This window comes from Lagopus leucura, unplaced genomic scaffold, assembly GCF_019238085.1.
Source record: "Lagopus leucura isolate 7727_CA_CO unplaced genomic scaffold, USGS_WTPT01 Super-Scaffold_73, whole genome shotgun sequence".
Lineage (NCBI taxonomy): Eukaryota > Metazoa > Chordata > Aves > Galliformes > Phasianidae > Lagopus > Lagopus leucura.
In genome coordinates, this window is record NW_024962252.1 from 77,923,805 (window position 1) to 77,939,426 (window position 15,622).

The 15,622-nt window shown below is 35.6% G+C and overlaps 1 protein-coding gene across 1 annotated transcript in view; it reads right to left on the minus strand.

Moving 5' to 3' along the window:
- The window catches only part of CAMKMT (calmodulin-lysine N-methyltransferase), a 194,315-nt gene that overhangs the window by 5,164 nt on the left and 173,529 nt on the right, over positions 1 to 15,622 (minus strand). Inside the window, exons 8-10 of the mRNA XM_042887140.1 lie at positions 14,006 to 14,080; positions 7,341 to 7,404; positions 1,678 to 1,809 (exon numbers count right to left, since the gene is read on the minus strand). Of these exons, the coding sequence (XP_042743074.1) occupies positions 1,678 to 1,809; positions 7,341 to 7,404; positions 14,006 to 14,080 (271 nt within the window). The remainder of the gene's footprint in view (positions 1 to 1,677; positions 1,810 to 7,340; positions 7,405 to 14,005; positions 14,081 to 15,622) is intronic.

A 15,622-nucleotide genomic window follows, 5' to 3' on the forward strand; every position in this document is an offset into this window, starting at 1 on the left:
TGTTTGCATCAGGTGTCACAAGTACACATTACTCTGAACAGCAATGTGTCTTTGGGATTTTCTTTCCTCAAGTCAAAAGGAGACGGAGGGGAGGAGAAACGAGGAACAACACTGTAAAGGCTGTGATTAGAGAGGAGAAAAGACATTCCCAGACTGGATTTAAGCTAATGAAGCTGGGCATTACCGTCTCCTAGTATGTGTCTGTCTTACGTTTCACAGCTTGTGCTCAAAAATACTGCAGTAAAACGATCAGCATGTCCACAAGTAGCTAATTTAAAGCTACTTCAGATATGTCTTCACTGGGTCATCATTATAAGAACTGCAGTGGACGAATAACCAGAGGAAGACAGAATAGATTTGTTTTCTAAGGAAAATGAACTACTCTATCATTTTAGACCCATCTCTTGGATCAAGATAACAACTATTACTCCTGCATTTCATTGCTGCAGACCTGATTTGGATGCAGTGAGTAATGAAAGAGAAATACTACTGTGAAACAACATAATCAAAATCATGCCCCTTTTCAGGTGGAGGCAGATAAAAAAATATCACATTGGGCCTTACATTTATATAATTGTATAGGACAGAAAGTAAAGGTGGTAGAAGAACAATGACTGAAATCTATTTGGTTTCAGTGCAAGCAGAACAAGGCCTACCTGAACAATGAAAGTAAGTGATTTTATATACATATGTCTAGATAGTTTTGACAGCAGTCTCTTGAAGTATAAAATTTCATAATAAAATAAATGTTTGTTCCTTACAACATCATGTGCATATTTTTTTAGCATACTCTGGTTTCTACCTGATGGTGGCTCTAAACAGAAAAAAAAAATGCATTTCACTCCAATTCTGAACACATCTGTATTTTCTAAGAGTAATTCTTAGAAAACTGCAAGAGGTTATGCCTACGGCCATATGTGGCCTACAACAGTGGATTTCTTTTGGTATGAAATAGAGATCTCAGAATTGCAAGCAATAAATGTGATTTTGATAAGCACTTCTACACAGGGAAATAAGAACCTACTAAAAAGTTTTCTGTGAAGTACCTTCCTCTTCACGTCCTGTATTACTCTATACTTATAAATAATAAAATAGGAGACTGATAACAGTAGCTTTATGTAAGCAAGCTTAGAAATCACGTTCAGATAAGTGCTTTTGACCTAAATCTTGTAGCGCCTCGATCTGACATATAACCCCACAACTGTGAAATTCTGTATGAGATTTAGCAGTTTGAAGCTGCTAACTGACCCAGCCATAAAGCAGCCAGAGATAAGGATTTAAGGTACGATATGATACAATTAGACATTCACCTTCTATTTATTTCAGTCCATCTCAGTATTTAACCTACTTAAAAGTTGCAAGCTTTTTATTAAAATGTAAATGCTGGAATGCCATATATTTATATGCAGCTAACAAGAAGAAAAAAGGACTCTCATAAATTAGATTTCTGTGAATAAAAAGGGTAAACAGAAGATGCTTCTGCAAAACTCTTCTAGACGTGCAGAGATAAAGGATGGTTCTATCACACAAAATAATCAGATACAAAAATAGCTGTTCAGAAACAGCACACCTAAGGAGTACTTTAATCAAACATTTAGGTTACCTGCCAAAAGGACCATGATCTCTTCAAAATGCAATGCGGATTAAAGTGTTATCTAACACAAGCAGAAAACTAACCTTGGAGTGGAAGTTCGAAATGTGTTCATCATAATTTTCATGTCTTTGGATAGAGAAACCAGCTTTTTCAGCTAGATTGCAAAACTGGCTTAAAGTATTCCCTCTGTGTGGAGCAAATACCATTGCTTTTCCCTGGAACATTAAAAAGAGAATTTATACATTTTTTTAAATTGGAAAGGAATGAGATATAACATACACCTGACTAAGCTTTTAATATACACAGGTTGGAAAAGACAATTGTTCTCTTGGTAAAGTATTAAAACAGGATAATATAAATCATTGTTCAAAATATGCAATATTTCTGTGATTAAACAAAAGCAAAATAGAAACTAATAAATTCTTTATAGAACTGCTAACTGCAACACATCTGCTACTTTTCACACACTAGCAGTGCCTACAAATTCCCTAGCTAAAACACAGTAAAGGCATACAGAATATAATCTCAATGCAAAGTCATTTGTTAGCTCATGACCACACAAGGACTGTAAATAATATTTTTCTATTTTTATTCTCATGCATAGAAGAGTACCTCTCACTTGATGTCAGTGCAATTACAACAGGGCAAAATGGAAGACAAATGAGACCCAATCATTAATTTTTTTTTTTTTTAATGTTTTAAACTACCTGAGCAATGCAACTGAATTCAACCCTAAATGCAAAAATTGCATTGAAAGCACAACTTAATATTCTTGCATAGTAATTCATGATCTTTCAAGATGATCAGGCCATTTATGATGCCCAGGCAATATGTTATGGTCCATTAGCTAGTAGTTTGTTCATCCTTCTGCATTTAAGAAAACAAAAATGCTTTATCTTGAACTGACAGATTTTAGACACCCTGTGCGAATTATTTGCCCCAAACCTCACCTATTTGATATAGCATCTCTTAAAATCTTATTTGGAAAATTAATTCTAATTGGCTGAGTATTGTGCTCTGTCACTTGGAATGAAAACCGGTTGAAGAGGTGTAAACAAAGGTTAATACCAACAAGCAGTGTATCAAATTGAGGTGAATACAAAGTTTACTGCGAATTCTTTTATTTAACGTCTATATTAATGACAGCTAAGAGTAATTTGTGAGGTGCTGTAACCAACCAAACAGACAAAAAATTTTTTTGTAGGAATCTAAACAAATAACAGAATTCATTATACACCGTAGAAGAATATTTGGCTAATGAAAATGCAATTTCATGTATCAGAAAAATAGTAAAAAAAAATAAAATTGAATGAAAGAAAGTCAGTAAGGATTCAGGAAAACTATAATGCTGACACACTTAGTGAGGAGGATAAATGACAAATCTATGTGCCAGCGCACATGCACTCATACACTGAGACAACACTCGGTGAGGCAGCAAGAAAAACTACGTCAGTATCTATGGTACTAATGTGTACATAAAAGACTGCAATCATTAATACCATAGCACTGCATTCATTCTCACAACGTCTCTGTGAGATAGGGAAATACTGTTATCCTCATCTCTCTCATGGGAAATTTAAGCACAAAGGAGACCAAGGGCAATACCCAAAGCAACTCAGTTTTGCTCACTGGTGTAGCTGTAACTTTCATTTTGTGGCTAAATAATTTTATGCGCAAAGGAGTGTAACTCCCACTAAAGGAACTGGAATTGCTTATGTAAATGTTAGGGCTGAATATAGGCTCAGGATGAAAAACATTAAATGCTGGAAATTCACAGTCAGTGTGAAATGTGCCGTAACTTCTCTCACATCCTTGGCATGCTTCAATATAGCCTTCAATAGCCTTCTGCCGAGGAACCTCCTCCCGCTGCCATCTCATGCTCCCTAGAATGCTGTTCTGCAGAGACTCTCCTAGCAGAAGGAGGATGAGACTCCCCTGGGAGTCCCTCATTTTAACCAGCACCTTCATTGTAATGGGAAACATGTACCCTGCCCAGGGCATTTACTGACACCACCATTTGTGGCGATATCAGCAACGGTTGAACTTTTTGAGTTTCTTGGGGTACCAAGTTCAACATCAGTCACAGTTCCAGCAGCTTTGATGAGGCAGTAAGGTTCATACATCATCACTGCTGCCCTTAGAGATTTCAGTTTGAAGTCAGCAAACTATGCAATCAGTCCTTCTTACACTCTGTAGACTAAATACTTCAAATTTAATTTGAAAGAGAAATACAGTAAAATAGGGTGTAACATGGTATATATCTTAAAACCAGATTGAAAATCTTGAAATAACTTCAGAAAAGTAGAATGGTCCTTCATGGACATCACCACACCGTTCCTGCTCATTAGCTGGCATAAAAAGCCATTCCTCTATTGAATTCAGTGCACGTCTAAAACATTTGAGAATCTTGCCATTGCTGACTAAAAATGAAGCATGATTAAGTTTATCACTGCAATAAAATAAAATCAGATACTGGAGATACTTCTAGCCTAACATAATCTTGGCTTACAGCAGTTGCTGATCAACTGCCTGATTTGTGTAATTCTGCTACCTGTTGCGTGGGATTGCATTCACATTTCTGATTTTAAAATCTGACAACATGGTTTAATAACATCCAATTAACTTCACTGGGATTTTGAAGGGATAGGCCACAAAGGAATCTATAATTTTAAAAATTCACACTTTTATTACAAAAATAAGCAAACAACTGTTTATTATTTGAGAGAAACTAAATGTATATTTTAATCATAGGGAAAAAATAAAATTAAATGTAGGTAAATCAAGTAGCTTGCTTGGAAGAGGAATACAATAATGCTCCTCAAGATGAATTTCTCTGATGTAAAATTTTAGTGTCTAATTCTAGGAACTGATTTTCAGATGATGTTTGCCTTTGTAACAAATTCAGATAAGAAGTCTCAGTCCCCAGTAATTCTGCAAGCTGCTCATTTCTACCTACATGCATACATGTCCTTCCTTCCTGTGCCAACACAGCTGTCCAAGAAGACATACTATGTATCAGATGACTAACATGAATAGAATCCCTCTTTCCAGGAAGAAGAGTTACTAAGAACACACACAGTTCTGTGACATTACAATTTCATAGGGATGGCATCAGCCACAAATAAATAACTACAAATAACATCCTTAATGCAAAAGGAAATAGCAAAGATAACTCTTTATCAAGAACAGTGAGAACAGATTATCTGTCCTCAATTTCTCCTTCAAGTCAGTTTTTAGAATACTTGTTATTTTCTATTTAACTCCATTTTTTTTTCAAGTTTTCTGCTCTGTTATTTTTCTGAAATTCTTTCATTCTAGTTATACCTGAGTTGTTAACACTTGAAAGGTGACTTTCATCTAGATGTGTCTTTCATTTGTTTCTTTGCCAATTTGCCAAAATATTACTAATAATGAAATATAACTTCCACTTTTGAGACAAATTAACTCACGCAGAAAAGTGAACTTAATCAAAATAGTTTACAGCTTAGCTTGGACATCTAATAAAATGCACTCTGTTACCCTTGGATTTAAACAGAGCAATATAGAACAGGAAAAATTATAACTAAATGATAACTAAATGTAATTGTATCCTCTCTTGGGATCTCAAATGAGCATATGAAAGACACAGGTCTTTCAAGTAAGAGCATATCTTGATGGCATATCTCTTTAGCATGCCTTTTTTCTTAACAAGGAAGCTCACTTAAGACATCCACGCTCTCAGCTTCTACTGCACAGTCTTTTGCTGCCCTCTTATTTATGAATAACAGTTACCTGTAAAGCCATTTCATAACTGATATCCATTCATATGGCCATGATCTGGAGGCAAAGAGCTGATGAGAAAAAGGAACTGTGGTCTAAAATACACATATAGGCTGAGCTAATAATCACACCATGCATATGACAAGAAACAAAAAGCCATCTCCTTTTATATCATCTACATTCACAAAGAATTGTAGCTCACCTGCCCAAAAAAGGCATATTCTGAATTTGAATTAGCTGACCACAAGCAAGAAAGTCAGGAAGGTTTTGGTTTAAAGCCAGGTTAACAATTCCTGGACTATTTACAGACGTGAGCTGTAAACGCTGGTAAAAATTCAGGCTGCTTTACCCTCACCATATTTTAATTCACTTCCTCCACTTGAGTTAGCCAGCCCAGTTAAAGAAAGTGTGCGTGTACATATACACACGTACACATGCTTTTGCCAATACAGACTACCATGACAAGTGAGAGAAAAGAAAAATAGCTATTACTTCACTCCAGCTAATAGCTCTAGATAGGTCACAGTTACCAGAGCATCTCTTATACACTTCCTGATGCTCATACTCTTCTTGCACAACATCTTTTCATGCTAGCAGTGCAGTGGCCTATGGTGGCACCTGAATATGTGAGGGCCCTGATCCAGGCAAAAAAAAAAAATAATTTTGGCCTTTTATTGATCTGAGATAATGTTTGTGTTCCAAATCACCTAGAGGTCCTCAACATTATTGTGTACGGGCAGCTGACGATAGAACACCAACATCAGAAAGCATAACCATGGCCACGAGTTCCCTATATCACTCTTGCTTCTACTGATAAAAATATCTGGGTAACATTTTCCCCAGGGTGACTACATTTCTCCTGTCTGCCTGGCAGCTTTGATCCGCATCTCATTAAAATCATTCAGTCTTAAGTAACTTGCCTTAAGTCACTCAGGAAAGTCTATGATAGAACCAAGAATAGAAACCTGATCACTCTTAGCAAAGAATGGGATTACTTACATGGCTAAAATGACTCAGTTTCTTAAGTCTTTGCATGTTTGAGACTTATATTCCTTATGTAGAGAAAATCTCTCATACAAAAAGTAAAATGAAATTCTTAAATAAAATTTGGAGAATACATTGTTAACACTAAATAGCTTTGTGCTGAAATGGAAAATTTACCATGCTGAAAGATTTGTATGGTAAGCATGAAAGGTACAATTCTGTTTCTTTCTTACACACTTCCTTCATGTGTTTTCTCCTATTCCCTTTTTGATCTCTCTCTCTCTCTCTCTTTTTAATTAGATTCAAGATTATTTGTTGGTTATAAATATGTGCATGTAACAGCTTCTTTTTGCCTGAAAGTCTTTCAGGTTTATTTTAATAACCTAGAAGAGTGAGATATGTACAATATTTTCTCAGTGACGCTCATGTAGAATATTTAGCATTTTATTAAGAGCTTGATTTCACTGTGTTTTAAAATTGAAAATGTGTAAATACAAGGTCTACTTCATGAAAAAAAAGTTTTGTGCTACAACATATGCATAAGGGGTTTATTCATTTCACATAAACAGAAATGAAAAGAAAAAAATATTCTTTCATAATAAATAAATACACAATGACAAAGGTTACAATTGAAGGGATTACAAATGACAGAAGCCAACATAAAAACTTTCAATATCATACTTTTACTTTAATATGAAGACATTATTATCAAAGGAAAATACTCGAGAAACGCTTTGATAAAAATAATCTCATGCTATCTTTGAAGCGGTTTCATTTATTTTACTACCCACTGTGTTCCTTATCAGAAGGCCAAGTATAAGAAGTTTCCTAGTTTATGATTAGGAAAGAATCTGATAGATTAGAAGACTCAATTGAAGTTGGACATAATAAGTATTAAAGTATTACATGACATTAATCCTGCCATTCCATTACTCTCTCAATCATTGTGCACAGACTAATTATTCTGAAGCCAGTGTTCAGGAGAAAATAGAAACATACTTACACTGGGTTGGAGTAATCTCTTTATTGCATCAACAAGGCTAGCTCTGTACTGGTCCAGAAACAGGCTGACATTGAGAAGAGAACAGAATCCAGATTAAAATGGGTTTTCAATTCTAATGATACTAATGCAGATAAGTACAAGGCTAATTACACATGTTTACACAATGCTGTAAAAGAGAAACTGTGGTCTACATTCCTGTGGTCCAATTCAAGTACTTTTTAATTAAAAAATAAACAAAAATAGGTGAAGCATGAAGCAAATATAATCTAAACCAAAGCTCAAATATCAGCATGAACCTTTGCGAGGCTGAAATTCACAGATCATATATACATGCTATTAAAATACCACCCTATCAGAAATCAGAATCAATACACTGTGATACAAAGCTAACATTTTACATGCTTTCTGTACAAGGGAGGGTGGAATTTTTAGAAGTATCTTCTATTGTACTTTGGGATCTATTATTAAAGGTATTTTTTTCCCTTTTCCCTTTACAGTTGTAGCATTAGTTCATTATTATGTATTATGCAGATTTTTTTTTTCTATTTTTATATCTGTCTATTTTTCCACAGAAAATTTTACAAGCCCCTAACTCTTCACTCCTCAAATGCTGTTCAAACACAGTGACCCAGATCATACGGAGTTGTCCTCCCTCAAGACTGAAATCCTTCATCTCCTGCACTGAGAGCAGTAAAGTCAATTTTCCCATGCAATGTCGCCACATGCTCATCCCTATTTTGGCATGATTACCTCATGATTTGAGGGGATAATCCACTCTTCACGCCCCTCAGTACCTTAATGTATATACTAATACTGGCAACCAGGGTGCCAATCACTCTTGACTAGATATTTGTGGACAGGTAGTTAATGTGGATGAGAGACATTTACAATTGTTAGTGAACAGCCAGCAGATAGCAACCAGTGCTTTTCAGTCCTTACTACCGTGGGCTCCGTTTATATTGGTAATTCAGATAACAAAGACTCCTATCAAGCAGGCCATAAATAATGTGATTCTTTCTTCGTTATTTTTCATTCTTTTGCTGTAATAAAACTACTTCCAGTTTCTGTCAAGCTTGAGTTCCACACTAAAAGGCATTTTGTCCTTTTTTTATGGCACTTTTCTACAATCTTCATTCCCTTTTTTACTAAAATAACACTTTCCAAAGGGTGGGTGATTTTTTTCCAGGTTTGAAATTTCTAAATGAATATATGAAAACAGTGGCCTTACTAACTGCAAGCCAGTGAGTAATAACAGAATATGTGTGGATAGGTAAGGACACTCCACAGTTACTAAAGAGAATACAATAACAAGTATTACAGGGTGAAACAGCTGTATAAGAACTGTAAATTTTCTTACTCAGGAAAATAAAAAAAGAGCCTTGCCAGCAACTAAATATCAATGAAAAGTGGCAGACTCCCATACTGTTGGAAAATATGTAGACTGGCTATCCATCTACGACACATTTCTTAAAGAACATTTTGTACAGAAGTATTACATTTTTAATTCCTTCAGGAAGATACCGAATTACTGGATGATAAGCGGACTGACAGCTTATCCAAAAGGAAATTCAAATTTTAGCAATTGGCATGATAGCTGCTCTTCAACCTTGATTAATCTTACTGGAAGGAATGGACAAATATTTGTTTAAAGTTAATTCATTGAAACTGCAGTTGATCTCTGTAATGTCTCCCGGGAGCTTTAGTCACACTCATTTCAGGTAGATCTCCGTACAGACAAATACCATAAGACGTTACTTTGCCAGGAACATGGCCACCTGCAGAAGAGATGGAATACGGTGCACGAGTTCTCTCCAAAGAGAATATCTAAAAATAACAAATTTTCTTCAACATGAAGCATCGTAATTTTCCAGAGAAAAATTCATTTTTCAGGGACCTTCATATCATTCTGTCTTTTAGACGGGGGCGCAATTACTGCTACCAGTCTCATTCCTTTGCAGTAATGTAATTACAGGTCTTTGTTCATCAGGAACTTCAAATATTCTGGTGATCTGCCAAGATACCGGACAACTTCAAGGATACCATTTCTGACGGACACCCACTTGATATTTGAGTGTTAAAGGAGGCAGACTGAGACCTGCCACATACTCTGACCAGAGGGAGCACGGAAGAACATTTCTAGTTTCTATCTGAGTTGGAGTATGCCCCGGATGAGGAAAAACCAGAAGTTGTCAGATGATCTGTGATGCACATAGGTCCAGCATAGGATTTGGCCCATGGAAGGAGATTTAGTCATGCAATTCCTCTTAGCAGTAGCATTTGTAGGATTAAACACTAACATAGTATACTGAATATGTACCCCTTGGAAAATCCTTTAAAGCTCATTCAAATTACATAATATATTGTTCTAAACCACTCTCACTTTGTTCTCATACCTCATTTTAAATTTGGCTTGGATCACTTTGGTGGGCTCAGTATTTTTTCTATGAAAAAATGTGATATAAGCTGTTTTTTCTATAAAAAAGATCTCATGTTTATGTAGAAAGGAACCTGCAAAAATACCAGTGTAGGACAAGAATAAAAAGTTCTTTTTGGGGCCAGAAAAAGTTTATGATCTTGGTAGTAAAAAGGCAAGAAGGTGGTTTATGATTTGGCCTTTCTATAGGCAGTGCTGTTAATTTGTAAAATCACATGTAAGTTTACACAAAAGTTGTATGTAAGCAAGCCACAATGAAACATTCAATAAAAAAGTAGATTCTTTCTTCATTTCATGCTGCTGTTTTGTCCTGTTATCCTGTGCCTTGCAACAACTGGCACGTGCTTACATTTTATAGACTGCAATGTCAACTTATTCTTCTTTTTGCATATTTTCAATTAGAAAAGGAGCTTAGTTTACAGGTGTACTTCAGAAATGATTACATTTACAGGTAGTGAGTGCCCCATGTAAGAGTCACTTTTAGTTGACCTTCACTTGCATGGCTAACATAAAGCAAAACAACCTTCTACACTGTCTGATTACAGTGCACTTGAAAGTGTGGGCAAGAAAACAGATTCATTATGAAATGAATAATAGATTTAAACTGAGGAAGAATAGAAATCTTACTGCATTCCTGCAGAAAGATTTCTTTATATTAAATGAAATACTAACAGGAAAAAAATGGGTATAGTGTAAGTTATCCAAAGAATATTTTCAGTTCAGTTTTGCATTCCTGGTGAATCCACGACTCCTCGTGACTTCAGCAGTGAAAGTAATGTGGGACAGGCCAGCCAGCTTCTGCAGTGAAAATCCTTGCACATGTGCCAAACTTTAAGAATACAATAACTTTAACTACATAAAGTTGGACACTCTGTATTTACGAGGCGATAATGAAGTTTTAGACCATATTCTATCTTTACATTAAAATTAGGTGTAAAAAATCAGTTCGCAAAAACCTGCAGGGCAAAGATTTTTCTGCTAGCTCTCCCCTCATGACCCTGACTGTTTTCTCAGACTAAAAATCTCAGCAACTGTTTTCTTACTTTCTTTATTTGTCTTAACAAAGAAAATAATCAGAAATGTGAGGCTCCTAGGAGCTTTGGTCGAGTCTTGTCTGCGGCCTATCCAGCAGACACCTGTTATCTTTTCTCTGTAGTCATACTCATGCTCACATTTCCAGCATCTGCTTGACCTTGTGCCTATAAGCACAGGTCAAATGAAAGTTCAGAATTCTGGCAGCCTCACCTGGCCTTGAAAATGCCCCTTAAAAAAATGAGGTGAGTGGATATGCTCTAAAAATTCCATTATTTCAGTAATTTCTTCCTATGTATCCTTTTTCCAGGTGTGGGCTTGCGGAGATACATATTTTTTCCTTATTTTTTATCTCATAGTTGACATTTTACAAGTTATTTCGGAACTGCTGAGCCATGAAACTATTTTTATTGTCAAAATCCTGAATGGTTAAATAATGACTAGCTTTCACTGTTTGCCTCATATTTATTTTATAATCTAGTTGAGCTTCTAAATTTAGCTGTTAACTAATAGACTGTCTGTTCTGGGAAGTAAGTTATTTTCCACCCCTGCACACAAGGTTTATGAACGCCTGACTGTAAATATATGAATATAAACACATCACCGCTTGTTGTAATCACGTACATTTTTACTTGAACCTCCATGTGGATTTGGAATATGTTTATGAATAGAGCTTGTTTTCATGTAAATGGGATCAAGCAGTACCACTGGTTAGCTGTTCAGGGAATCAGACAATATCACCCTTGCTGGAAATACTTCAATAAAAATTTATCCATGTACCTAATATTTGAACTCAGATTTTTTGCTTTATAGTTCTCTGTTCTAATCCCAGATTTTATTGACTGACAATGAGCTATATGGTGGTGTTAAACTAAATACAATCTCTCCTATCTTTTTTTATCACTGAATACTTCAGGTTTCAGCTGTGGAGCTGTAAGAAAAGAGATTTCTTTTCCTCTTCACTGACAGCCCAAAAATTCAGAAAGCAAAAATCCTGCCAACAGTTCTAAAGCCAATTCTATATCTCAGAAGAGAAATACATGAAAATGAAAAGAAGATTTGAGTTTGATAAAGCAAGGAACATTTTTTTTTTCCAGCTTTTTAGTGTATCAGAAAATCTAGTGTCCGTAACTAAGAGAATGATTTTTAAAAGAAGCAAACAATAAAAGGATTTCATGCTTATTAAACTAGATATGTGGGCACTTGGAATAAGAAAACAGAGGCAATTTCCGAATAAAAACACACACTTTAAACTAACCTGCACATTTCTATTTATTTTTTAGGAATCTATAAATATTTATACACTTACCTGCATCATAAGTGCTTCAAAATAAACATACAAAATGCGGGGATTGCAAATGCATAATGTATTTTACCTGTCACGTGTGATTCTTTGTTTCCTAAAGAAACTACACTATTTCCAAAAAGAGCAGGAGGAGTATTAACAGGACTATTACTGGCAAAAAAACCCAATAACTTAAGTCTCTCTCTGCTGTACCCACAGCACAAATAGGATGACATGGTGTGAGTATCAAGAGTACAAGAGATGGCGCAGCCAGGTTGTTTTGATATTTGCGTGAAGAACAAATTTAACTCTAAATCTCTTGGCAAGACCTTGCTTCACCCACATAATCTGGAGAACATCCATATGTGAGCCTTGTCTAAGCCTCCGAGAAGACTGCTGCCCTCCTGCTCATGTCCGCCAGCACTCTGATCTGACTTTCATACTTAATCTGATCTAATCCTGCCCAGCATTAACTTCATCTGTGCAATGAAACCTGGAGTATCCATTCTAATATTTGGTGAGGAAGGCATTTACTAAATTACTTGCTGAAATCATATGGTGTTGTTTAGCTCCTTATTTTAATCAGATGATGCATCTCTGAGGCACATTATCAGCGATTAGTTAGAAACCCTTCTCTGTCCTTTTTGGGAACAAAGAACTCCTCTGAAATTAAATGAAGCACTGTTGCATTCTGCAAACAAGCAGGTATTAGAAATAGGAAAGAAGGACGACTAAATACACTTTCTCCGATGTTATACAAAAATGGTAACTTTTCTGGAATCAGAAGAGTTTGCTTAAATAGCAAAACATCAAACAAGAATAAAAATAATTAAAAAAAAGCTCTACAGGAATATTTTATCAGAAGCCTCTTAAAAAGAACATTGTTTAAAAAGACAATAGACAGCTACACACTTTCCTTTCTCTTTTTCCTTTAACAATTTCTTAGTAAGATGTAGAAATCTGCTGCACTGAGCTATCCTAGCAAGTCCTTGTTTTCAGAATTTGGTCCTTTACAATGTGCAGTGCAACAAAACATAAACAGCTTTTTCTGGTTTAGATATTCAAAGAGTCGAGAGGAAATATTAATGAAGGAAGACTTACTTCAAAATAACTACTATCCTAAATTAAATCTGCACATCCCTTTTTACATTTAATTTATATATTGCAAATAATAATTTGACATTTAAAGTTAGCACACTGTAAATAAAGCAAGCACAATTCTACAAATTTGGTTTCGATAATGGTTTCTGTCAATAAAATCTATTTGCATAATTTATTAAACAATATCCTGTACTGCAACATGTATCCATCTTTTCATAAATTGAATGGTGTACTCTGATTTTTTTTTACTAAGAATTCTCTTACAATTAACATGTGCCACTGTAAATAACATAAAGCCTTTTTCTACAAATACTGCTGTCAAATTGATTTAAGAAGCAGAATGTCATGGGGAAAAAAAGGTTATAAAATCTTTTTTTCCTTGGAAAGATTTTCCAGGGAGCAAAAAAATATATCCCCTTATATCAATAGTCAGATCTTTCCTAAGAAGTAAGCTAATTGAGCTGTTTGTGTTGATAAACTCCCTTTTCTCCAGACTGTTCCTCACTGAGCCATAATTATTTGCAATTTGCCTAAGTCGTCCATTTACTGATACGTCAAGCATGAAACAGAGGCAATTCCAGAAAATGGAAATGCTTCTCAAAATCAATCTTTGGGAAATAATGTGGTAGAAGTTACTGTGTGATAGAAGACTACCTTATAACTGTCACATGGAGATGAATATTAATTTGTTGAGGTTAAGGTGGCTTTGTGCTTCATTTGTTGACTTTGCTTAGCCATCAGCAAGCAGCACAGTACAATTACTCCAGCAAAGCTATTTTTCTAACATGAGTTTTATGATTTTTATGTACTTACCAGTCAGCACACATAACAATGTCAAAATGTCCTTCCAGTTGAGAGACATCTGTCTCATTATCCCATCGTAAAATGCTGGAGGAAAAAAAGATTTTTTTTTTTAAATGAAGAGAAAATAAAAAAAGGACTTACTATTTTCATCTTGAGATTTTAAAAATATTAATATCATTCTATGTGACACAGGCATGCTTTTAAGAGCATACACTTGTTACTTTCAAAAACGAATGTAAAAATATTACTCCGTATTTTTCAGTTTTAAATCTCAAAGGCAAAGAGCCACCTTTTAATTATATCAGAAAGGCAATCCACGCAGGTTCTGATGAGTGGATCACCAACAAACATTCATTTCTGAGTGAGTGACACCTGTATGGCCTCAGATTTTTACCCCGTAGCACCACTGCACGAGGAAGTGAAGCCTGAGTATTGACAACCTGAATGAAATAGGAATTTGCAGACCAAATGGATCTTCGTTACATCTGGCAGGCGAGCCAGCCGTGTTTCTCATTGAGGAAGTGAGCATTCACTTGGGCTCAGGGGAGGAAAGACAGGGCGAAAGAATGCCAAGTTTAACTCTGGTGCTGGCTATGTCACCTCAGGCAAGCTCAAAAATACAGCAGCGCTTCGTCAACACCTAATCTCTTCTAGGTGATAAGTTATTTAATTCTGAGACACCTAATAACAGGCAACAATGCACTTTTGTGCAAAGTTCTTCTTTGTTTATAAATGCTGCCAATTTATGTAGCTGCCACAAAGGATTTCGGTGCTTGGCTCCTTTATAAAAAATCAGCAAACCAGTGCTGGAATTTAAGGCGTATTTAAAATATCATTACCCCAAAGATTTGAAGCTGCATTTCTATTTCTAGGCTATTTTTAAGGAAAAAGAAAAAAAAAAAAAAAAAAAAAAGAATCCATCTTCCTTTTTCATTTCCTGGTTATTTATAATAGAAAGTAGATAAATATTTATGGGAAAAGCACTTGTGGGGGAAGGGTCTAATCTGATCTTGTCAGGTTGTGCATGCTTATCTCAGTTTTGTATGAGTCTTGACCAAATAGACCCTTTAGTCTTCCCACAGCTATAATCTACTTCTGGTTAAAAGCCATCTCCATTCACATACTAGTCCTAATATTTAACTGAGGATCAGTTATAATGCATTCATTCAAAAATGTTCCCTAAGTAGGCAGGAAAAAAAGAATTTTTTTTCATTTGCTACACTCCGTGCAAAATGTTGGTGGATATACAGGTCAGTTGAGACGGACTCACTGAGAATTGAAGTACTAGTATATGAGTATACATATGTAAACAGACACAAAATTTGAGGGAGAATGCTTTCAAAAGATGGAGATTATGAAAGGAGAAGCCCAATTGGTTGGGACAGCTTGAATATCTGGGTGTCAGCATACCCAAACAGATCAGGACTCATTAGCCCATTTTCCGTCCTGGAATTTACTGTGGCAATCCAAAGAGAGAAAAGAGTGGATTAATTTAATTTCCCCCCTTCGCCCCCCCCCACCTCAAATTGAAAGTATTCCAGATTTTAGAAGCCTAGGTAGCTTTGCACACTGGCACGCAGCAGGCATCCAGTAGTGGAAAGTGACAAAGGAGAGTTCTCACTCTCA